This window comes from Panicum virgatum, chromosome 2N, assembly GCF_016808335.1.
Source record: "Panicum virgatum strain AP13 chromosome 2N, P.virgatum_v5, whole genome shotgun sequence".
Lineage (NCBI taxonomy): Eukaryota > Viridiplantae > Streptophyta > Magnoliopsida > Poales > Poaceae > Panicum > Panicum virgatum.
Genome location: NC_053146.1, coordinates 47,205,704 through 47,229,803, shown reverse-complemented (window position 1 = coordinate 47,229,803; position 24,100 = coordinate 47,205,704). Strand labels below are relative to the sequence as shown.

Here is a 24,100-nt window from a genome sequence, read left to right as displayed (position 1 = left end):
CTGTGAACCCGGGATGGAATGATGGATGCAGGGTGGGGGTCACGTGGATCTAGCTCTTCTGGACGAGATCGATCGAACTGTGATCGATCGAGAATCCGGCGCTGCCGGTTATGGAGGTCAATGATTGATCTACGGGATATTTTTCTTAAAAAAATCGCAAACATCCTTGAGCGCGTATTAGAAAAGATATTTTATATTCTAATCAAGTCGCCGTTCGCCCCAATGGAATGTACCGGAAGGAAAGGAATACTGGTAGTGGTAGGCTGGAGAGAGAAGTGTGTGGTCGACTGCCGACTGGGCTCCACGGGGGAGAGAGAGGTGTGCGCGCGCTGGGCAAAGTCAGCGTTGGCGGCGGGCGCCCGCCCGGCTCAAGCGGCACGCCGCACGCGGTTGGCCTGCGGCCCTCCCACCACCAATCCTCCAGCACGGGTTTAGCTGCGCCGCGCATCAGGGCCGCCGTCCTGAAGGAGACGGGGGGCGGGCGGCGCGCTGTCTCGGGGGTCGCCGGTCTGGAACTGCAACCCTCACTGTGCTTGGCAACCGGGACCGGGAGGAAGATGCTCGCACGCTGTCTTTAGCGTTATTGAGGAGAACGGGTTCAAGGCTCTTCGCACCGGGACCGGGAGGAAGATGCTCGTACGTAGCGGATCATGGTTGGTGGGACAACGGGCGTTTTATCATGGTTGCAGATTGCAGCGCCATGTCTCTTTTTTTAGGTCCTCTTCGTATCGACCATGCCAACAACGCGCAAATCCATCACATCTGATTTCCGATGGCACCGACTACTTTTGATCTAACCCGTTCTCCTCAATAACGCTAAAAACAAATCCGTCGCTGTCCGCGTGTATCAAACCTGCAAGCCATGTAGGATCTGTGGAGCATGTTCCCAACCTGCACGACCTTTTCTCCACTCTCCACAACGCCCTGATCAGCGCCACCAAACCGCCATCCATCTGTTCTTGGCAGCAAAGCTCGCTCTAGGAAAATTGCCCAGGTCTGAAATCCTAAAGTAGTTCGCTATTTGCAAATAGCAAACCGGTTCCGGCAAGAACTATTTTAACACCCGACCGGAACGTGCCCAGTCATCCAGGGCTGGTGAACTAGTTGGCATCAGCAGCGGCGGTAGACCAGGTAAGGATCGGAATCGGCCCAACGGACACTGGGCTGTCCGGGGCATTCTCCGCGCATGACATGAGCAGCATCAAATCTCAACTGAAACACACATTGGACACTACGGATTCTGAATGACCTCGCACTGCCTGCAAATCCGATTTTGGTAACGACGCACGCTGTACTCGGGAGTCTCCGCGGTGCTGTTGCTGCTGCCTGTCAACTTCTTCTCCGCTCCGTGCCGCGGCATTGAAGCAGTTCGAGGAGCTCCACGCCTTCTACGGGGCTCTGAACGATACGCGCGCGAGGACAGCGCCTCGCATTACCCATGGGTCATAGCCATGCGTGTAGAACGCCAGATTTCAGGCTTACAGCAATTGTGCGAAACCTGATGCCAGCTTATCAAATTGCTGTTTGACTTGTTCCGTTTCCTCCAAATTGTGGAGTGACCTTACATGAATATGCACTTAGTATGATCAAGGTGTTTGCGGTCACTGACGAGTCACAAAAACAGGTAATCGTACAAGATGTGAGCAACCATAGCTGACAATGTAAGGTTATTAGTAGTGTGACCACCGCGGCACTGATTTGAATCAGGTTCTACTGGACAGCATCTCTTCATGGTTCCTCATTACTTGTCAGAAAAGCAGGTGCGCTATGCCCAAAGTACTGTTAATCCAAAGAACAGTGCAGCAGCAATTGCAAAACAGAACCCTACGACTGTCGCAAAAGCCTGCGTTGCAGCGAGAGTAATGCAAAGACACGTCACACGTTAGAAGATTGCACGAAATATGAACGGGTACCCACTAGGAAAATCAAGCAAAGCTCTAGTATTTTACCCTCCCTTCTGACTTGAAATTGAACTTGACTGTGAACCATCTCAACCCTCTGTCAACAAAAGGAGCCAGTGCAAGAGCCCTGGCACACACAACAAAAAGGACATGTAATCTAAATTCTTTCAAATGTGAATAGATATGCTTCAAGATGCTCCTCAAGGTACCAGCAAAAGAAACTCTGTTTCCATATAGACTTACTAAACCGATACGAGAAACAAATTTTAAACAGATATGCTTCAAGATGCTCCTCAAGGTACCAGCAAAAGAAACTCCGTTTCCGTATAGACTTAATAAACCGATACGAGAAACAAATTTTAAACCAACGATGTAAGTTTGTAAGTTGGGTATTTGACTCACCCTCCAGCACGAAGAATCTTTGTAACTTGACTGCCAGCCCACACCATTGCCATTAGTTTAACAAATCTGCTTCCGTAGGTCAAAAGACATTACAGTAGGAACAGGGAAAGCAGAATAAAAAGGAAAAGATAATTTGCAATCATTACCTCTCCACTGCTGCTCCATAACCCATCCTACCAGGAGCAGGAGCAAAATAAAACCTGAAACGCAAATCATTCTGATATTAATTTTCTGCCCAATGCTAATGCAGTTGCAACTGTTTCATTGAGTTCTGTAGACTGTTCTCACTGTTGGAGTATATTGAGCCCATGTGTATAGTGGCCCATCTAGAGGCCCATGTATAAGTTCTATATATACCCACCCATCTAGGGTTGGAGGAATACATCAACAATTCCCGTCATTATGCTCTCCCGGTGCCCGCGGTCGCGCCACGCACGGCCCCCGGACCTCCGGTCGTGCCGCGCACGGACCCGGTGTCTCCCGCTGCGCCACGCGCGGCCCCGGTGCCTTCCACTACACCTGAGCGGTACGCTCAGCCGGTGCAGGTGTACCGGCGTCGTTCGGCGCCGAACCCGGCGCCACAGCGGTACGCTGAGCCGATGCAGGTGTACCGGCGTCGTTCAGCGTCGACACCGGCGCCGCCTCCTGCTCCGGAGGCTCCTGCGACGCCGACACCAGAGCCGTCGCCGCCGCCGCCAGCTCCGGCTTCCTCTCGAGCCGAGCCGGAAGTGTACCACCCGCCGGTCATCCATCGGGATCCTCGACATATCCATCCCATGGTGACTCGGCGGATGGCGTCCCAGGCCGCGACTCTCTCCGCCACCGAGGGAGAGCCGCGGGTCTCTCCGGTACCCTCCTCTGTCCGCGACGCCTTGGCGGATCCTCACTGGCGTCGCGCGATGGAAGAGGAGTATGCGGCTCTTCTTGCCAACCAGACGTGGGATCTCGTGCCGCGTCCGTCTGGTTGCAATGTGGTGACTGGCAAGTGGATCTGGACGCATAAGCGTCGGGCTGACGGCACACTGGAGCGCTACAAGGCTCGCTGGGTTCTCCGGGGGTTCACTCAGCGGCCTGGTGTGGACTATGATGAGACTTTCAGCCCGGTCGTGAAGCCCGCTACGGTGCGCACAGTCCTCTCACTTGCGCTCTCGCGCACTTGGCCTGTGCACCAGCTGGACGTGAAGAATGCATTTCTTCACGGCACCTTGTCAGAGACTGTTTACTGCTCTCAGCCAGCGGGATTTGTGGACTCGAGTCGTCCGGATATGGTCTGCCGGCTCAACAAGTCTCTCTATGGACTGAAGCAGGCTCCTCGGGCTTGGTACTCTCGGTTCGCCACGTTCTTGATGACACTGGGATTCACCGAGGCCAAGTCTGACACGTCTCTCTTCATCTACCGCCGTGGGGATGAGACGGCATATCTGCTGCTATATGTCGATGACATTGTGCTCACAGCTTCCAGTCAGCAGTTGCTTCAGAGTGTCATTTCCTCTTTGCAGCAGGAGTTCGCTATGAAGGATCTTGGTCAGCTCCACCACTTCTTGGCGTCACTGTTGAGCCTCGCCCGTCTGGTCTTCTTCTGCACCAGCGGCAGTACGCCCTCGATATTCTGGAGCGGGCTGGGATGACTGATTGCAAGCCCTGCTCCACTCCAGTCGACACTCAGGCGAAGCTGTCTGCTGATCTGGGCGATCCGGTGGCTGACCCTACAGCCTACCGGAGTCTGGCCGGCGCTTTGCAGTACCTCACCTTCACCAGGCCGGACCTCACCTACGCTGTTTCAGCAGATCTGTCTCCACATGCATGATCCCCGGGAGTCACACCTTGCTGCGCTGAAGCGTCTCCTCCGGTACGTCCGTGGCACTGTGGACCTCGGCCTGGTACTTCACCACTCGTCCACTGCTGAGCTGGTGGTCTACACCGACGCTGACTGGGCTGGCTGCCCGGACACTCGTCGTTCCACCTCTGGCTACGCCGTCTTCCTGGGCGGCAACCTGATCTCCTGGTCGTCCAAGCGGCAGCCGGTTGTCTCCCGCTCCAGTGCCGAGGCGGAGTACCGGGCTGTCGCTAACGGCGTGGCAGAGGCGTCCTGGCTGCGACAGCTCTTGGCGGAGCTCCACAGCCCGCTCGCCAAGAGCACGCTCGTCTACTGCGACAACGTCAGCGCCGTGTATCTCTCCACCAACCCTGTCCAGCATCAGCGGACGAAGCATGTGGAGATCGACCTACACTTCGTGCGCGACAGAGTCGCCATCGGCGATGTTCGGGTACTCCATGTCCCGACTACCTCCCAGTTTGCTGACATCTTCACGAAGGGGCTGCCCTCGTCGACCTTCTCGGAGTTTCGATCCAGCCTCAACGTAGCCGGTGGCTAGTTGTGGTTGCGGGGGGGGGGGGGGGGGGGGTCTTAGCCCTTTTGTGCTCTACTTGTTCTCTCATGTTGTCCAGTCTTGAACACCGCTGCGTCGGTTGTTCAGACTGTGGGGGGGTGTTAGCTTTCTTGTTGTCCAGTCTTGAACACCGCTGCGCCGGTAGTTCAGACTGTGGGGGGGTGTTGGAGTATATTGAGGCCATGTGTATAGTGGCCCATCTAGAGGCCCATGTATAAGTTCTATATATACCCACCCATCTAGGGTTGGAGGAATACATCAACAATTCCCGTCATTACTCACTAGCAAAGCATTTAGCTAGTTTCAAGTAGTAAAAATATTGTACCCAGTGAAAATAAACGTCCACATATAGTAGCAGTAAGATGTCACATATCCATGTATGCCTTACCAAACTAATAAAAATGCAGTGACATAGTAGACAGTGTTAAGTAACCCATATGACAGAACACCAGCAGCGCCATATCTCTTCAGTTTTTCTAGCAACCTGGCAACACAGGCAGAAATAAACGATCAATAATGCCACTTGAAATATAAGACTGAAAGAGTGAATCAAATACTATGTCACTGCCTGGACAGGTTTTACTGTTCATGAGGGTGTCTTTTGAAGTTTCATATTGATCAGCCTTCAACAAGATGGATCCATAAAAATTTCTTACATAATCAACTATTATTATTTCCACTCTTCCAGATTCTAAATGACATAAATTATCATGAGGCCTAGATAACGTAAACAATAATAGTTTTGTCATCACTGGTTTTTGGATTTACAGTTAGCTGTGAATACTCTTTAGATGAGAAACTTTTGGTTGACTCCTTCCCATTCTTTCCTGAACCTGTACAGGGAAAAAATAGATCAAATCAGGCCTATGAAGAAATGAATTGATAAAGCTAAGTTCGTACGTGTCACAAATATCATACCAGTGGAACTTCCTAGTGGCTCCCCAGTTCCTTCAACATCATCCACATTGATCTAACAATGAAATGCAAGCCAATTATTTTCTAAATAACATCACCCAATGTACTCAAACTAAAATATCTTATCATCAAAGTTTCTTATGAAAAGTCCCTCGTCGAGGTTTTACTGGTGGAAGTGGTTCACAGTTTACTTAAACTAGTATGCAGGATTAACACAAACATTAGCATGCATCTCAGGGCTTTTCTGTTTACCAAGAACACCATAAATGTATATAGAACAAAAGATAAAACCGCATTGCAGAAGTGCTGCATATGTTTAGAGCAATGGCATATCTGAAGGTTGCAAGATGCTTTTCGTTACACAGAATGTAACTTGAAGAGTTGAAGTAACCTTGGTAATCCAAGAAGCACAATAAGTGACTCTACACCCATCACACTGTAAAAAATCATATTTTAACCTTGCTACATGCATTTCCAAATTATTATTATATGGTGACTGGAAAACCACTCAAACCTCTTTGTCTTTGTTAACAATATGCCACACTAATCATTAGCTACAACATTTATAGTAGCAAAAAACCCAGTTAGTGTCCCCACATTTTCACATCATATGAGCACAACTGAAATAACAGAGCAAACTGCTAAATCTCTTTTGTAAAGGGAAATTTAACACTTCATATTATTACCAGTCTACATTGCACATGCTGTCTCGACTCACAAGAATTAGCAATTGACTCCTGACTTCACAAGCTAGAGAAATCATATTGTCCAACATGAATTCACATTTTCACATTGATGGATCGACCATATCGACACAATAAAATTTAGAGCCTAGATGAATCCTCCACATGCAATCAACTTTGTTCTAAATACAGATACCAACGGGAAAGCACGTATATCTTCAGTTTATTGGAAATTCAGTTAAGAACTAACGAGCACTGTCCCGAACCAACGAGCCGAAACCAAAATTCGTACATCACCACTGATCAAAATCGAGTAAGTTAAGAGGAAATTACCTCTCCAGGGTCGCCGGAGCTCCGCGCAGCGCTCGGCAGTCGCGACCTTCCAGCGAGGGGCGACGGCCATTGCCGGAAGGAGACAGAGGGAACCCTAGAGGCGCTGGGGTGCAAGAGGAGACCCCGCAGGGAGACAGCTGAAAAGTAGGCGGCCGAGCCAATGGGGTAGGAGCGCGCGCCGGCCGGTGCTGGCCGGAGCCCAGTGGCGAAGTGCGCCGACGACGGAGGCGACGGCGATGACATGTTGTGCGCCGGGTCTCTCCGCGGTTTAGAGAAGAAGGTTACTAGTGTCCTGTCAGGTGGCGCGCCCCGCCCAAGCCCATGGATAGATAGGGGGATAGTGGAAACTGGAAAATTGTCTGGACTTCGGAATCTCCTCAAACCAATTCGGTGTTGGCATCTCGTTCCCAGTTTCCTCCATATCACGGTGTATTTTAGCTTGATAATTTCGGCAATCGAGAGATTTTACGGCAGGTCAATGAGTTTCTTCAGATGATTTGGTAATTCGAGAGACAGTAGAATTAGAAGAACTTCGCAGTGAGAAACTGAGAATCCCACACAAATGGGTAAAACTGTAAACAGAACAATTGGTATGTGCTGCCATTGCAAGCATACAAATCATCCATCCACACATACAGGCTAGTGTAACGCCAGAAAGGGGGGCTGGAAACGACACAGCATAACGCTACATGACTTGATGTAACTATGAAAGTATGAATATATCAAAACCAATTTCAGGTTAATTCATATAGATTCTAAATCAAGACTGATTCACAAATTTGGTACATAAAGATGAGTCATCATGTACTGTGCCCCAATTTCAATTCCTCGCCCGCTTTGAAAATTTGGTATGATAAGTTTCATTCGATCTTTTAGTAACTTCAGACAATAGTTACAACCTATTAGAACCTATTAGGAATCTAAGAATGGAGTCACATAAGATTTAACAATTGCTGGACATATCATTCATATCAGAAATGTGCTCGCCATCCAAGGTACAGATTACTAGACACAATAGCAGCACAGCAATTGCGAAGAGAGGAAAGAGTGCACTGATGTTAGTGATGCCCAAATCTTGGAAACCATCATACAGCAAAATTAGATAACAAATCTCAATATTACTGGAGTTAACAAAAAAAATATTACTGGCAACACTGAGCTCCAAACACCTATGGCTCAACAGTCGTCACTTGCTGCCATTCACCATCAACAGCTTCCTTCCACAAGGTCACATTGTTATTGCCATCAGAAGCAGCCAAAATATTCCCGGTAAGGGACCAGGACAGCCTCCACACAGGGGTTTTGAAGTCATGCAAAATCCTGCCTACCCATTGCTCACCTTCCTTCGCCTCGGTCCATATCACAACAGTTCCATCCTGAGACGCGCTGGCAATGGTAGACTTTGGTAGGCCAAGGTTTGGAGCCCAGGCCACATCCCTCACCCAGTCCTTGTGCATCTGCAGGGCAGGGAAACAATCCATCCTCCAATTTCCATTTTGCAGCTTCCAGACTTTGACTGTGTTATCGCAGCCACCAGATGCAAGTTTCTGAACATACTCAAACTGACCAGAAGCTCCAGCGGTGATCAGAGCACCAGGAGCCATCGCTGGAGCCCAAGAAACTGAAGTTACGCCAATTGGATGCGCCTGATCAATGCGTGTGGTGTCCCAAACTCCATCAGCACGAGCTGTAAATACTGAAATGTTCCCGTCAGACGAGCCACAAGCCAAGCAGAGCCCAAGCTCATGAGGTGCCCACGCAATGGAGTTGACAGAAGACTTGTGCTCAGTGAAAGTATGTGCCTGAATCCATTCATCAGGTTTGGCCCCTTCCTTCCATATGATCACACGGCCGTCATAGCCACAGGAGGCCAGCAATGAGCCAAACTTGGGGTGAGCCCAAGCAACCTGCCAGACCGGCCCCTGGTGCCCGCTCAGGGTGGCCAGCTGCTGGTGCGAGGTGCCACTGACGCCGACGATCTTTATGGTGTTGTCCGAGGACGCTGTTGCGATGCGCTTACCATAGTAATCCATTGCGACATCATGCACCACATCCTGGTGCCCAGTTTCAATCTTGTGGGGAGGCATCCTGCAAATGGGCCGAAACCTAGCAACGCCCAAATCTCCGTGTTCTGGATTGTGTCGACTGCAGGCTCTTGCCTGATTGAAGCAAACCACAAACACATTGTAAACTTTTCCATCCATGCTTTCTTAAAAAATAGAAAGGAGTAGAGAACAAATATGACTGGATTCCATCACTAAACAAGAACTGAAAAAAATGACAAAATAGTATCCTAATACCATAACACCGATAATAAAAACTATTTAGCTCCAACAATGGTGCGGGATAACAACGCTAGTTTGCTCAAACCGTAAATGAGGGAGCTTTTCAGATCACGCTATAGACCATTAAACAAGTGGCAAAATCGGATGGTGCTGAATATCAGATCTGAACATCCGCATCTGGTAGGTCTCTATCGAGTCTAGAAATTCCCGGGAAACAAAACCAGATCTCGTATGGCAGGGGCGAACCCAGTATAGGAAATGGGTGTACACATGTACACCCAATAATTTTTGCAAAAAAAAATTCGAGGTTAGTAGGTAAAATCCATGGTCAGATCCGAATAAAAATAGCACACGTTGGGGGTTTGGGTGTTCGATTTCGCACAGCAGGAAAGGAAGGGAAAGGAAAGGGCGGACATACCTCGTCGGCCGGCGAAGGGCGGCGCCACTCCCCTGTCGTCGCGGCTTGGAAAGAAGGCGGCCGAGCGAGCGAGCGAGCGAGCAAGAGGGAAGAGGGGGGAGAAGAGAGAGGGCGGACTTGCATGCGTCGCTGCGCCGCGCGTCGGGAGGCCCACGAGAAGCCCACAAAGGCAGCTGGAGGCAACAGGCGTGCTGACCTTTGCCCTGTTCGGATGGGTGATTCTGGCTGGGCTTAACCCAGCCAGCCGTTCGTCACTCTCTCAGTTAGCGCGGTTTTTTTATTTTTTTATTTTTTATTTCTGTTTTTTACAAAAATATATTTTCGATATGAAAATTTACAGAAACATAACCCGGCCGCCCCGCTGCCGGATGGCCGGGACCTGGCCGCCCGGCAGCCGGGCGGCAGGGGCTTATCTGCAAAAAAAAAAGAGGAAAAAAATTGCAGACAGGTCCCTGGGAACCGGTCGCCGGCTGGAGGGCGGCCGGCAATTTTTTTGCAATTTAGCCCTTTTCGCGAAATAATTTCACATATGTGCTCTTTTTCTAACTTTTTGCAGAAATAGACCCTGGGGTGAGCGCTGTAATATGTGGCGCCGAGATAACACATCTTGGCGTCACAGATCACGGCGCCGAGGTGCCACGCACGCACAAGCAATCTAGTGAATCTTCGAACTTGCCTTTAATATTTTCGGATATTTTCAGGAGACTAGAATACTGTGAACCACACATCAAATATAACGGTAAGAATGGAGAACTAAAAACTACATTACACAATATAAACCATAGGAATTACATCATAATACAACGTTAATGAAACACACATCAGACATGCAGTGGCATGGCAGAACCCGTTGCAACTACGGTAAACAGATTCTGAACTAAGCTAACATGCCTTAGGTAATTTAGAAAAACACAACAAACACAACGATGCAGCATGTGACTAGCAATAGGTAGTCCTAGTAGCCGTACCCCCACGTAGCAAACTGCGTTGAGCCTTCTCAGCAGTATCCACCCATTGCAGGTGGTGCAGGCGGTGGTGCCGGAGGGGCAGGGCCCTTCTTCTTGTGACAAGGGCAGTTGCAGTAACGAATAGTGCATGGTTCATCCTGTGAAGCGGCAGCATTGCTGGTATCATCATCTTCGTCGTCTTTGTTACCCTCGCTCAACTCCTCGTAATGGTTTACCTTGCATTCCAGATCAAAGATCTTTATCTGGAGGTACTCGATGAACTCCTGAACTGAATCAATTGGTGCAGGATCGACCCATCTGGTAAAACCACAGTTTTTCTGGAGCATCTGAAGACTGCAAAATAAATTTCATGTAAGGTATCTCAACGAAGATAAAGAAATAAAACAACCGAGTATTACTCATGCGTGTGGGCATTTGAAGAAACGCCGACCGCCATCCATCCCGTCGGTGCACATCTGCACTAAGCAGTCCTCACCATGTCTGCATTTTGGTCACGGTTCTCTACGGTTATCATATTGTCGTAGAGGAGTTTCATTGGTAAAATCACTCTTGTGCTGTGGCGGAAACTCAAACACTGGTTCCGGAAAGGAATCAAGTCCAAGAGGCCCCTCCCATATTATGGGGTCTCCCTTTCTCCCCCCTTTTCCTTTCCCAAAACCGTAGTAGTTCTTCCCGCTAGACCCACCTCCAGACATTGGGTATACAATGAGCTTTGGTGTTTGAGTGCTGCTGGGAGTTCACAAACTTTGGAGTATTTATAGGCGCACAAAGATCTGATACCCGGAGTGTGGAGTGTAAATGGACCTGAAAAGCCTACATGATAACACAGTGAAGAGGCTAGCTGACCGAACACTGAAAAGACTAGATTCAATTATCGAACTGACTACTCGATGCATCTCTGTGCATGCAGAGCATCTAAGTACATGCAGACTCACAACACTGCATCGCTGCCGCTCGGTCGATCGTGCCTAGATGCCGTCTTCCCCACTACACGCCACAGACCTTCGCTGTAGAATGACAGTTCCGTCATCCTCGCCCGAGAGACTACTTTGAATGTGAGCTGGTGTGGTTGTCGTGTTGTCACATCTTTTTGAAATGGTGAAAGGGCACTACTATTGGGCTGTCGTCTTTTGTCACGTTTGTCTGGGCAAACAATGCGACATATGCGAAACCCGTGATTACCGTGCTGAGCAGTGGCAATCTATGATCTCGTACTCGCTGATAGATACACTATGGTCCCTATTTTGAGCTATACGAGCGTGTCACGAAGTTTACTCTGTATGCGGTAGTCGTCATCATCGTCGGCGGGATCTCGGCCGCTAACTCCTCCCGCAACTAACTTGTCCTTCATTAAATCACGGAAAAAATTCGCAAGAGATTCCCTTATTTCACGAGCATTATGGAACCCATAAAAACATAACAAGTTCACATCAATAATATCTATAAAAACAAATGATAAGTAAACTACCACAATCATAAACAATCATAATCCGAACAGTCGAAACAGTCCATAATGCCGCCGGAGAAACAAGTGGAAACAACTAACGACCCCTACCATTCCGACCTCTCTTACGTTGTGCGTGTACGTGATCTATAGGGTAGCTATGACGTTCCGATGGCCCCACGTTTCTGGCAGGACGGCGTAACTGAGCCAGAGGTGTATGCAAGCTGGGATCATCGTCCTGGGCAGGCGTAGCAAACAACCGTGTAAACTCGTCCAAGGAGGCCGCGGCGTTGTCTTCAGACCACCCTACAGATCAAAAAAAAAATTTAAGTAACATTCAAAAGCTGAATGCAATTCCGTACAAATTATTGTACGTACCCTGTGTTGGAGGAGGTGGTGGTAGTGGATAGGAAGAAGCTCCTTCATATCCTCCTGGTGACGGCATAGGGTGATACGAAGACGGCCCCGCTCCGGTGAACTGTTGTGATCCTGAGTATAAATAATAACGTATGAGCCTTCGACCATAAAACATAAGCAAATAAAATTATGCACCACATATTTACCTAAAATCCCTCCAGCATGTGGCATAGAGGTAAACTGGGTTCCATGAAATGGAGTCCCTTGCGAGGCACCTGGCCCTCCATAGGGCTGAGAACCGGGGTACCCGTACCCTGTGTGGAGTCGTATTTAAATAATGTATATAAACATACGGATCGGTAAATATCACACCATACCTTCTGCCTGTCGGTGGTATAAGGAAGGCTGCTGCCATGCGGGACCACAAGGAACCGACGTCGACGCTTGCGACGATCCATAGGAATCCTCGTACTCCGTCCGCGTACCAAAAGCCTGAAGCATACCTCGGGCTCTATCACGTTGAGTGGTCCAGGCCTCGAGTTGTGCCGGCACGCTCATCGTAGACCCGCCATGAATCCTCTTTACATTCAGTGAGCAATCTAATTCAAGCAGCCTGCATGCCTCGAACTGCAACCAAAAAAACTTAGTATACAAATATTAAAAGATCGAAAATGCCGTCAACATTTACTCACTGCCCCAGCTAATGCCTCATCCCTGTGTCGTGCATAGCGATCCTGCGAAGTCGCAACATGCGGCTGTGGATGCATGTCAACATACGTCAAACGGGAACGAGTCTTCGGTTCGTACCAGGTCAGGTACGCCCGAAACGAAGGCTCAGTGTGTGGACCGGTATCCTCAGCCAACTGCTCGTCTGCATCATCCCACGCAGCCACCCATGGTTGTAATCTAGTGACCCACATTGTCGAGAAAGGATGCCCAGCCCTTGATAAACTGCACGTTAAATAGAAATTAGTTTCACGTTATCAGTACATGGGTGCTCATACATTTTTGTTACCTATGATCGTGGCGCTAAACACGATCCAACGCTGAAGACACAGGGAAAGACTTGCGTCGACCGAACTGCCTCATGACTCTATCCGGGCAGTGGGCCTCAACTGCAACGTCGTACACCAAAGCTGCAGTAGTCATCCATAGGACCTGGTCCTGTGTGCACACCGAAGATATCCCCAGCGGTGCACGTGCGGCTATAGCCGAAGGACTGTATGGCTCCCACACAATGTCTTCTGGGGTCAATCGATCAAATTCGGCAACAAACTCAAGATAAGACCGCCGGGTCTATACATGTGCCCATGTTTTCTGCAAAAATAAAAATTATGTGTCCATAAGAAAGGTATTGATGGAACAATGTATGACCATAGTACGTATAGAATATAAATTTTTATCGGGTCCATACCTGTCGAGAGTACCAGAGAGTCCCCATGGTGGGTCTGTCGTCCTCCATGTCACCGTACATATCCATCGTGTACGGTGACTGGTCAATCATGGGACGACCGATTGCAATCCTCTCGTAAGACCAAAGATGTAGCAGAATTGGGCACCCCGTTAGGACAGCATTCCTATCATTCTAACGTGATGCCTTGCAGAGTCCACCATATGTGCATGCAAGAGCTGCTGAACCCTAACTATATAAGGGTATGGCATCCTCATCTGCATCGGTGATCTCCTGTGCGTATGGCAAAAGCACCCTATCCACACAGTGCCCGTGTGAGTTATTGAATAGGATGTACCCAAATAACCACAGTAGGTATGCCTCGAGTGATCTAGTCACGCTGTAGTCATCAGCATGGGCTGCCAACAGATCCGGCTGCAATGAAGTACGAACATTGAGAATAAGAAACACATGAGTTATTTCAAAGCCATAAAATACATCAACACATCGTAGGATCAATTGTACCTGAAACTGTAGGAGCCATGACTTGGAAGGGCCTTTCGACTATGGGTGCTCATTGAAATTTTCAGGATCAATCGTGGTGGCAACACTTGCAAAACATTCCTCAAGATCCTCCAGCCACGTAGAAGGTACCACGCGGGGCCCGACAGCGTCTCCGGTGATAGGAAGACCAAGCAGCATCGCAACGTCCTGCAGGGTCGGTGCCATCTCCCCACAAGGGAGGTGGAACGTGTGTGTCTCAGATCTCCATCTGTCAACGAGAGCTGAAAGTAGAGACCTATCTAGCTTCACCAAAGCACTCTCAGCAAGACGAGCCACTGTGAGAAGACCTGTCTTGCTCAGCCTGCATCATTCAGTGCTCAAATGTTAATACATTATATAATGAAATGTATAACGGATAAAAACAGAAAATATACGACATATCACCTGGGCACCCAACGTGGATCTACAGCAACCAACTCTGCAAGTGGACGTGGACGCAGCACGTTTAGTTCTTGGTGCTGAACCTTCGCAAGGAAGGACCGGTGACCCGAGTCTATTGTTGGGTCCAGCAACGCAGGAGTAACCCCGGCCATACCTACCACGTAAGATCAAAACAATACAATACAATCACACACATCTAAATATTTCTAATATCTCCTTATATTTCCTAAATAATTTATAAGATTTATAAGATTTTCTAACGATTAATAATAATTTCTAATATTTTGTAACATTTTAGAAATTTTCTAATATTATCTTGCAATTTTTAAGATTAATTAATTAAATTGCTAATGTACTATATCAACGCTAATCACTACAATTAACTACACCTAAATGTACCACTAATCAGTCCTAATAATAATTAAAATGATTGATAATCTACTATTTCAACAAAATAGTTTCTATAATTTTTATAATTTTCTAACATTCTCTACAATTTTCTATAATTTTCTAACATTTTCTACAATTTTCTACAATTTTTTAACATTTTCTACAATTTTCTAATATTATCTTGCATTTTCTAATACTTCATTAACAATTTTCTAGTATTTTCTAATACTAAATCTAACACTTAATGTACTATATCAACGCTAATCACTATAAGTAAATGCACCTAAATGTACCACTAATCACTCTTAATAATAATTGAACTGATTGGTAATCTACTATTTCAAAAAAATAATTACAACATAATCTATCTATAAAATGTGGAAAATTTTAGTTACCTAAAGTCGCCGGCTTGAAAATCCGACAGGGCTTCGCCGCTTTGCCTCTCCCTCACCCCTCCTCTCCCACCCTTCCTTTCTTTTCTTTTTTCTGGATTTTTAGCAAGGCAAATGAGGGGGGAGGGGCAGCCAACACCCTTATATAGGGGTGGGGGGCCGGCCGTCCCCCAACCGAGCGGCCTGGGAGGCCGGCTGCCCGGCTGCCGCCCGGCTGCCGGGCGGCTGGTTCCCAGGGACCTGTCCGCAATTTTTTTTCCTCTTTTTTTTGCAGATAAGCCCCTGCCGCCCGGCAGCCGGGCGGCCAGGTCCCGGCCGCCCGGCAGCGGGGCGGCCGGGGTATATTTCTATAAATTTCCATATCGAAAATATATTTTTGTAAAAAATGGAAATAAAAAATAAAAAAATAAAAAAACCGCCTCAGTTAGCACCGACGGTTGGTTGGCTGGCTGGCCTGCGGCAGCTCCAGCCCAGCCAAACCTGCCCAGCATATTTAAAATATTACATTAGTATAATTAACATTCTAAAATACAAGATTGAGCATCTATAAAAAATTAATGTAACATTTTGGATGAATTGGTTAAGCATTTTAGGTAATGTTAAAGCTTTATATCGAAAATGTTGACCATTTATACTTAAAATATTGAAATAGTACAATATGAAATATGAATATTGATTTTTCGTATAAATAAAAATAAGTAAAATGTAAAAATGTTGGATCTTATTTTTTATATTTATTCTCAACAACACAATGGTTAGAACAGAATCGAAAACACATTTATAGTTTGAAAGAAAGTTGTATTTCAAGTCACAAAAGGCCAAATTTGGCCCCCTGCGATAAAGGCCAACCTAGCTTAATTTCTTTCTTTTTATTCCATCTTTTTTTTGAACATATTCTTTTTAATACTTTCAATAGTTCATTATTTCATAAATTACAACATATGTTTAACATGTAAATGCTTAACTCAACACTTTATGGAGGATAATTCAACAATTACAACATATGTTTAACATGTAATGTTCAAAATGTTGAAATAGTAATATCTAAATGCTGACATCGTAGATCCCAAATGTTGACTGTTGAGATGACAAAACAAAAGGTCGGTTAACCTAGCATCTATCAAGTGCCACCATTTACAAAAGTTAGGTCTACATTCTAATACACATGGTTCAACATTCTAACAGAAGTGCACGACATATATGGCTGATGCACGATAATATGATCCGGTGTGGCCGTGAGCTGCATCTTTACGTGCATGACAAGGCGTTGTGACTTACACAAAACTATACATCGTCAGCACAAAGACACGGAATAATACTACCTTGTACATTGCATAATGTCTCCTTGAAGATATACTATTGATATTTTTCGGTAAATGGTTAAGGCTCAATTTATTTTAGTATCATAGCGAGGCAATTGTTGCAACATCTTCTTTTAATTTTAATCTATATATGCATGTTTATGTGTACTAAACACAATTTTAGTTTCAAAAAACCCTCCCCCTAAAGCCATAAACTTTACTTAAGCAATTGATAGCAGGTTCACAGGCAAATATTAAAAGTCATACGTGTAACTGGTAGTCAAATCATCACATAAGGCGAGACAATTTTTTTCCAGCTTAAATCACACAAGTGGACCGGTTTATTGGGCCAGTTTTAAGCCCAAAATATGGAATACTTGTGGGGCGAGCCTTATGCGACGGCCCAGCTCGGGGTCACACGCCCGTTGGAAAAAAAAACTAATTTTCGCCGCTGCACTTCCTGCTAGCCCAAAAGTCTTCATACAAGCAGCAGCGGAATTCCTTTTCTTACCTTGGGGGCACTAGAGTACAGTTTTGTGTTCAAGAGTGGCTGGCCGCTGGTGCAGGCGCAGCCAGCGTCCTCTCCTGCACGCTTCCAGAACAAAATCAGTGTACGATGGTTTCGCCAAAAGAAGAAGAAGTATACGATGGTACTGTCGTATAGTGGCTGTCGTTCCCCCAGCCTCCGCTGACCTAAACTTCCTTCCGTAGACTTTCGACGATTCCACATCTTTGCAAAAAGGGGTACAGACTCTCTAGCCGGGCGGCCGGGCCGTGCACACATACACCTGCCAAACGCAAGAGCCGATGGAGACGGCAAGCAGCTTGGCGCTAGGCGGCCAGGCGGGCAGGGGTCGTCGTCTCGTCCAACCGGCCGGCAACGCCCTGCCTTGCCGCGTGCGTTCTGTAGGAGTACTAGCACGGGGCACATCAGCACACGGCACATGCACGCACCCGAGCGCGCGCGCGGCTTTCCCGCGGATTTCCTCGGCCGGCTCGCGACGAGGCCCCCCTCCCCCCGCCCCACACGACGAGCGTGGCCGCCGCGATCGCGCGCGGAATCCGCAAAGCGCAAGTGGCTCGCGATCCCGCCGTGGCCGCGGCCTGCGCCCCGGCCTCGGCGGTCGCCACTCGCCAGTTGGCTCCGTCCCCGCCCGTCTCCACTTGGAGAATCGGAGGAGAGTAGGAGACGTGGCCGGGCGTGGAGGTGAGACGTTTACGCCTCAACTGCGGTGGCAAGTAGCCGGCCAGGGGGGCGACGACCGCTACCGTTCTTGTCCGCTGACGTTAGGCGCCGACGAGTAGCCGTACAGGTTCCGCGAGAAGCGAGATCGAATCGTATGGTTTCTGCAGAATCCGAGTGGAGATCTGATCTGACCTGACCGCTGATTAATGAACTGCTTGATGTGCAGATAGTGAAGGACAGAGAGTAGATTAGCACCACTAATACTAAACGAACTTAAACTGTCACTAGGCATCCTTATACTGCTTCCAGAACGAGCTGCCACTAGTCCACCGTTGCTGGTAGGATTCGGCAGAGCCGTGAGCGACGGCGCCACCCAAAACCGTCGCCCGTTCCATTCAACGCCGGGTGCCGCCACCAACTGCCTGCTTGTGGCGGACGGAGACAAAACCCCCGGCGGACTTGAGATTCAGGCCAGAACCATCACAAGGGAGATGAGGAGATCCCAAGTCGCACTCGCACCGGGCCTTCCTCGGTTCCTCCCGCGCCGGAAGATTCTTCAGAAACTCACCTCACCGGAAGCAGACACCGCGGGATTCTGGTCCACACGACCACACAGCGCGCGCCTGGACGCGCCGTGCGTGGAGAGACACCACGAACCGAAGATACCTGACGTCACGGCTTCCCTCACTCACACAAGCCGCCCGCCCATTGGGCTCGCGTCACATCACAGGGATCTTGATCACCCAACAAGGGCAGCCGAAGCCACGGCATTCCCTCCACAGATCTCGGGAGGAGCTGAAACGAACACCCAACAAGGACAGCTGAACCCACGCCATTCCCTACACAGATCCTGGGAGAAGCTGAAACCAACTTGAACAGCTTTTACACAGCGTTCTACCATTACATTTTTTACACACTGCAGACTCCGGGGGTTCCAGGCAGGGTGCAAATCCACCGCAGGCCAGCCACAAATTTCGGAACCCACCCGGTCTGCAGGACCTACTACTAGTCTATTGCATATTTACAACGAATTTGAATGGTGCAATGGTGAATTGGTGATGCAGCAACAGGTTAACATTGCATTGCTACTGTCAGCAGCATCTCGAGCCCCCACCCCGGGTCGCGAGGGCGAAGCCGCCGCGGTCGTACATGCGCTGAATCTCTTCCCGGTACCCGCTGAGGGACTTGTGAGGCAGGGCCGGAGTCAGCTCCACCACGTCCCCCATGCTGAGCTTCCGGCTCAGGTCACTTATGGGCTCATGGTTCACCCTCGGCCGCAGGTCTTCCTTCATGGGAATGCTGTAGGGGCTCCACCTTGGGCTGTTGGTGCCAACGCGGTCCATAAGATCCATCACCATTGAGTTCGCCGGGAATTCTTGGACAGACATCTGAATTTGCAGGCGCAAAGTTCGTCAGATTACTTGTCCAAACATAAACATTTGTGATGAAGCATGTACGAAATAAACCAGAGACTAGGCTGACCTTGTCGTGCTCCAGCAGGATGACAAATATCGGGCCGTCATGGTTGCATTGGCGGGTATAAGAGTAAGGGCAGTCCTCCGAATGCAATGGAAACGGGCAAGGTGGCCTCACGGTATCACTACTGTCAAGTGACATAGTCCGTTCCTTGTTCATCGCTTCACATTGCCATGTAAGAACCCATCTTGCCCATTCCACCATTTGCAGCACAAAGGAATGCCTGCAGGTACCTTCCTTGTACCTCCAATGCGCGGCGAATCCATACTCAGCCTGCAGATGCATCTCCTTTGTGCGAATTTGGACTTCGAATGGGTGAATGCCATCACTCATGACAACGGTGTGCAGTGATCGATACCTATAGCAAGCAAAAAATCAGTGTGGTGCTCTTTCAAGCAAAATCAAATGAAGACACTGAACTTTTGTCTTTGCATACCCATTTAATTTTGGACGTGATATGTAGTCCTTGAATCTCCCAGGAACTTGAGGCCACAATTTATGAACAACAGTAAGTGCTCGATAGCAATCTTCTTCCTTGTCAACCACGAGGCGCAGGCCATGAATATCATGTATCTCCTCCATTGTCAAGTTCTTCCTGATGATTTAACCAAATTCAGTTAGCAAATGTGCAGGAAAAATGTTTCATTATCAATCAGTTAAAATTATATGTAATGGAAAAAATTATGCTTTTGACATACTTTTGCATCTTTGAATGAATACTGCATAGGCTCTTGTGCCTCCCAGAAAGATTGTGATATGATACACCAGCATCACTCAGACCTTTATCTAGTTTATCCACAGCAGATGTAATTAGTTCTTCATTGAAGGACTCTGTAAGTTTGGATGACAACTCCTTGTGATCTTCTGGATTCAAATACTTGAAACAAAGATTTTCCAGCTGGTCCTTCCAGCTAGCAATCCCTAATCGATTAGCCAAAGGCACAAAAATCTCCTTGGTCTCTTTGGCAAATCTTTGTTGTTTGGTCAATGGCAAAGCTTCTAAGGTCTCCATGTTATGCAAGCGATCTGCAAGCTTTATTAGGACAGCTCGTGCATCTGCCATTGCAAGAAGCATTGTATGCAAGCGGTCTGCCTCAACAGTTCTGCTTGCTGTGTTGTTATCCCGAGCAAGTTTGCTCAAATGGCTCAACTTGGAAACCTGAACAGATCACAAAAACCATTAGGACAATGGAGCTAGCAAGAGAATGGAACAGCAACTTTAAAATCATACTAATGCTTAGCGCCAGATAAAAGTGAACATCTCAAATAAACATGTCAACAAAAGAATGCAGGCAACTCAGCAAAAACTGACAAAATATATGGAAAGTTGTGATTGTGGAAAGAAATAAAGAACTAAGAAAGGAACTAAACAATTTGCTATAGTAGTTAGCTAAATAATTTACGTCATATCACCAAAAAGTCACACATTGGGTTGATCCAAATGGATAATTTTTCATTATGTGCTTATAAGATAATAGAGTTAAATGAACTCTGGCACATGATCATTGACTTGCATATAGGGAGTAGTTCATCATAATTGAGATCAAATAACTGTAATTGATTCAGCCAACAATTTGATTACACAGAAATACCACTAAAACAAATGATCAAGATTGAAGATCCAAGGAAGAAGGGACACATACCCCTTCCACGAGATCGGCAACCCCAGCGCCAAACATGTGGAAGATGTGATCATAGTCAATGAATGAATCATCAATTGTGTCGTGCAGAAGCCCAGCTGATACAACCGTTGCGTTTGCGCCAATCTTGGCCAGTAGCACGGCTGTCTCCACACAATGTTGCAAGTATGGATCACCACTCGCCCGCGTCTAATGACAGAAGTACAGAACAAAAGCAACAAGATTCAGTAACTAACGCACAAAATTATTCACGAACGGACAATTTCCAGCTAGAGGTTGGAATTTTCGATTTGACCTGGCCTCGGTGAGCCTTCTCCGCCTCCAAGAAGGCCTTAACGACGAGCTCCTCGAGGAAGATGCGGTGGCGATCCTGGGCACTGGCGAGCAGCTCTCGGGCGTACGGCTCGCAGGCTGGGCTCGCCTCCGCGAGGTTCTCATCGAGCTCGAACGCGAGCTCGCCGGCCCCGACCTCCGGCCGAGGGCTAGTGGCCGGCGCGTAGTCAACGCAGGAGCCGAGCGCGTTGCGCACGAAGCCAGCGAAGAGACGGTCGCGGTCGCGGCCAGCGAGCCAAGAAGCCGGTGGGCTCCGGGACGGCGACGAGGAGGATGGCCCCTGGAACACCGACACGGGGCTGTGGTGGTGGTGAAGGTCCCGCCACTTGAGCGGTGAGGACGAGCGGGAGTTGGAGTAGGAGCAGCCGCCCCCGCCGCCGACGCTCAGGTCGTCGGATCTGTCGTGCCACAGCACACCGAGCTCGTCGTGAGCCGGAGTGCGGGGCGGCGCAGCAGCCGCGGCGGGCGACGAGAAGAGGCAAGAGAGGCCACCGCCGCCGGCAGGCAAGCGGTGGGATGCAGCCGGCGGTGGGGGCGCAGCGGTGGTGCACGGCGACGAACCACGGGAGCTCGGGTCGAACTCGGAAGAGTAGACCGCACCCGGTGGACTGGTGTACAGGGAAATCGCGGACAGCGACATGGCCGCCGGAATCCGGTTTGCCTCCGACGAGCTCGAAGCCCGCGAATTCACAACTCCTTGTAGCTCCCACAATTGTCCAACGGTTCGGAGTGGCGATTCCGAGCTGGAACCAGACTGATTTTGATCTCGGCGAGATGAAGTCGACGAATTTGGTGTTCTACTTGCTGCTACAACAATAAATCGAACAAAAAGAAAACCTGAACTATTCGAAGGTGGAAATCGGCTGAGATTGGGGCAAATCTAAGTTGCAGAATACGGATTCGACGCCGGCAAATGAGCTCGGCGCGATCAAGCGGGTGAATTTGGGGGCAGGCGCTCGCGGGAAGAGCGAGGAGAAAGGCAAGGAATGGGGAAATCTCTTCTCCTCGCGTATTAATAAATTGGGTTTGCGTTGCGTCGCTTCTGCTGCTGCGTCGTCTGCGTGTGCGTGAAGGGGAAGAATCCGGGGCCCCTTCCTCGCTAATTATTGGAAGGCGGCTGTATTTGAAATGCCGTAACTACCCCTCCCTGTGGAATCTTCTATCGTGTTGCCTCAATTTCGGCGTTTACTCGCTTTATTTTGCTGGTTCCGCTCGGCCTGAGTGATCAAGATTCTAGTTGTTGTTTTTCCTCAACTTTTAGAGAGTTTAAATTTTAGAACAGAACAGTATAAACTCAAGCTCGCTAAATTTGACATTACAATACGAATTTAGCTCAATAAACTTATTATAAACTCAATATATAAAGCGTGCCCGGTAACTTATTCACAAGAGCAAGTGAGTTCGAGTTCAAGAAAACTGATTGAGCTGGGAGAGATTTGATGCAGGCACGGCCTCACCTTTGCTCACTAGTAATACTCCGTACTAGTCAGTATGCACTCACAAATGGTGCCAAATCCTACAGTGGTGGTAGTATCGCCAATCAACAATCATAGATCAAAAAGTTCCTCCGTTTTAGAATACAAGACAAGAGATTATGGCATTCAAAATTTATTTATAAATAAGAACTCTCTTCTGTAGATAAGTTCAGTAATCTCCTCTTCCGTGCTGGTGGCAGCTCTTGCTTTCTAAAGCCAGTCGGAATGCATGGTTTCACGGTTACTTAAATAAAAAATTAGATAACCGAGACAGATGAGTTTTATGGGATGAAATTTCTCTCACATCACACGAAGCTCTCCATCTCTCGTAAATATCCTGCCACATCAATAAAATTAAATGATCATAGAATTCTCATGAGACTCCACTAAAACTCGCCGGGCTAGATTATCCCATAGATTTCATCTGGTTTAGACCAGATTAATGAGGACACACAGGTTTTCTTCGATCTTCGTTAATTTATCCGAAAAACATCATAAATTCTAGGATAAAGGGAGTACAACTTGACACGATTTTTATCTGGGCTAGCAAAAAAAAATGTTACCACGTGCAATAGTATTAAATAAATTCGATGGAGCGAAAATAGAAAATCTTACCACTGATGCATTTTTTTCCTGAAGATTACCACCGGTGCAATTACAAAGTAGGGCTGTCGACGAACACTGTCAATTGGGCGTGCTTCAAGGAGGACGTGCAAAGGACCGTTCAGATGCCTGTGTCTGTTCATCTCCCGTGTCCCCTCAGAGGCGATTCAAGAATCCTCTCTAGCAATCGACAAAATCTAACCCCAGGAACCCGAAATCCACAGCAACCGAAACCAGAAATCAGTAGTAGCAAACCCCGTCCCCAGAGCCATGATCCTTTCCATGACAGAATGGTTTCAGCCATGGAAAAAGCAGAGAACATGCTCTCACGCCTACAGCTCTTAAAGAAGCGATTAGGATGCCTGAGGAGTAAATCATCAAGCATTCTACATAATGTTTTCAAGGTACCTCCTGATCCGGGCCCTGTAACTCAACAATTGCTCCTCACTTTTGATGGGATTAAGCCTGGCTATGAAGGGAGTGATGAACTCGCACCTAGGGTGCCGCCAGGAAAGAATTGGCAGTCATTTACATGCAGTTATTTGAGAATTCAAGAGACTAGTTACAAGATACTTTTTGAGCCTATAAAAGGAGAAGAAAGAGGAGTGCAAATTCCATTGTTCTTACAGCAGCAACCATTTCACCACCTAAACCTGCAGGCAAGGTGTTCGACACATTGCCTCCTGGCTGAAAAAGGAGCTCGTCTTGTCAGTCCTACAGGATGCGTGGAAGATGAGGACAGGATCCAGGCTGGCTACAGAAGCAGCTGCCCCTTCTCTATGGGCCTCTGCATGGATGTGTTTGTCGCAGCTTGTGTTTTATCCACCTGATCACGCTCCCATCTCTTTTATGGTGAAAGTGTCTATCAAAATA

At 48.0% G+C, this 24,100-nt stretch overlaps 3 protein-coding genes and 1 long non-coding RNA gene across 4 annotated transcripts; all 4 read right to left on the bottom strand.

The window, feature by feature from the left end:
• Nucleotides 1–1,487: 1,487 nt before the first annotated feature.
• LOC120660803 lies at nucleotides 1,488–6,960 on the bottom strand. Its single transcript, XM_039939441.1, has 8 exons — nucleotides 6,625–6,960; nucleotides 5,612–5,663; nucleotides 5,478–5,526; nucleotides 5,082–5,177; nucleotides 2,450–2,503; nucleotides 2,304–2,369; nucleotides 1,950–2,028; nucleotides 1,488–1,843 (listed from the first exon to the last, which is right to left on the bottom strand). The coding sequence occupies exons 1-8, from the start codon at nucleotides 6,865–6,867 to the stop codon at nucleotides 1,766–1,768; spliced, it is 717 nt and encodes a 238-aa protein (XP_039795375.1). The 5' UTR covers nucleotides 6,868–6,960; the 3' UTR covers nucleotides 1,488–1,765.
• A 606-nt stretch (nucleotides 6,961–7,566) lies between these two features.
• Nucleotides 7,567–9,506, bottom strand: LOC120660802 (protein transport protein SEC13 homolog B-like). Its single transcript, XM_039939440.1, has 2 exons — nucleotides 9,328–9,506; nucleotides 7,567–8,783 (listed from the first exon to the last, which is right to left on the bottom strand). The coding sequence occupies exons 1-2, from the start codon at nucleotides 9,448–9,450 to the stop codon at nucleotides 7,794–7,796; spliced, it is 1,113 nt and encodes a 370-aa protein (XP_039795374.1). The 5' UTR covers nucleotides 9,451–9,506; the 3' UTR covers nucleotides 7,567–7,793.
• A 2,203-nt stretch (nucleotides 9,507–11,709) lies between these two features.
• Nucleotides 11,710–12,181, bottom strand: LOC120658861. Its single transcript, XR_005668870.1, has 2 exons — nucleotides 12,118–12,181; nucleotides 11,710–12,045 (listed from the first exon to the last, which is right to left on the bottom strand). It is a non-coding gene; the product is annotated as an uncharacterized LOC120658861 (long non-coding RNA).
• A 6,370-nt stretch (nucleotides 12,182–18,551) lies between these two features.
• LOC120660801 (probable GTP diphosphokinase RSH3, chloroplastic) lies at nucleotides 18,552–22,224 on the bottom strand. The gene is made up of 6 exons (XM_039939439.1): nucleotides 21,112–22,224; nucleotides 20,820–21,005; nucleotides 19,875–20,335; nucleotides 19,613–19,771; nucleotides 19,183–19,534; nucleotides 18,552–19,088 (listed from the first exon to the last, which is right to left on the bottom strand). The coding sequence occupies exons 1-6, from the start codon at nucleotides 21,787–21,789 to the stop codon at nucleotides 18,792–18,794; spliced, it is 2,133 nt and encodes a 710-aa protein (XP_039795373.1). The 5' UTR covers nucleotides 21,790–22,224; the 3' UTR covers nucleotides 18,552–18,791.
• Between the last annotated feature and the right edge of the window lie 1,876 nt (nucleotides 22,225–24,100).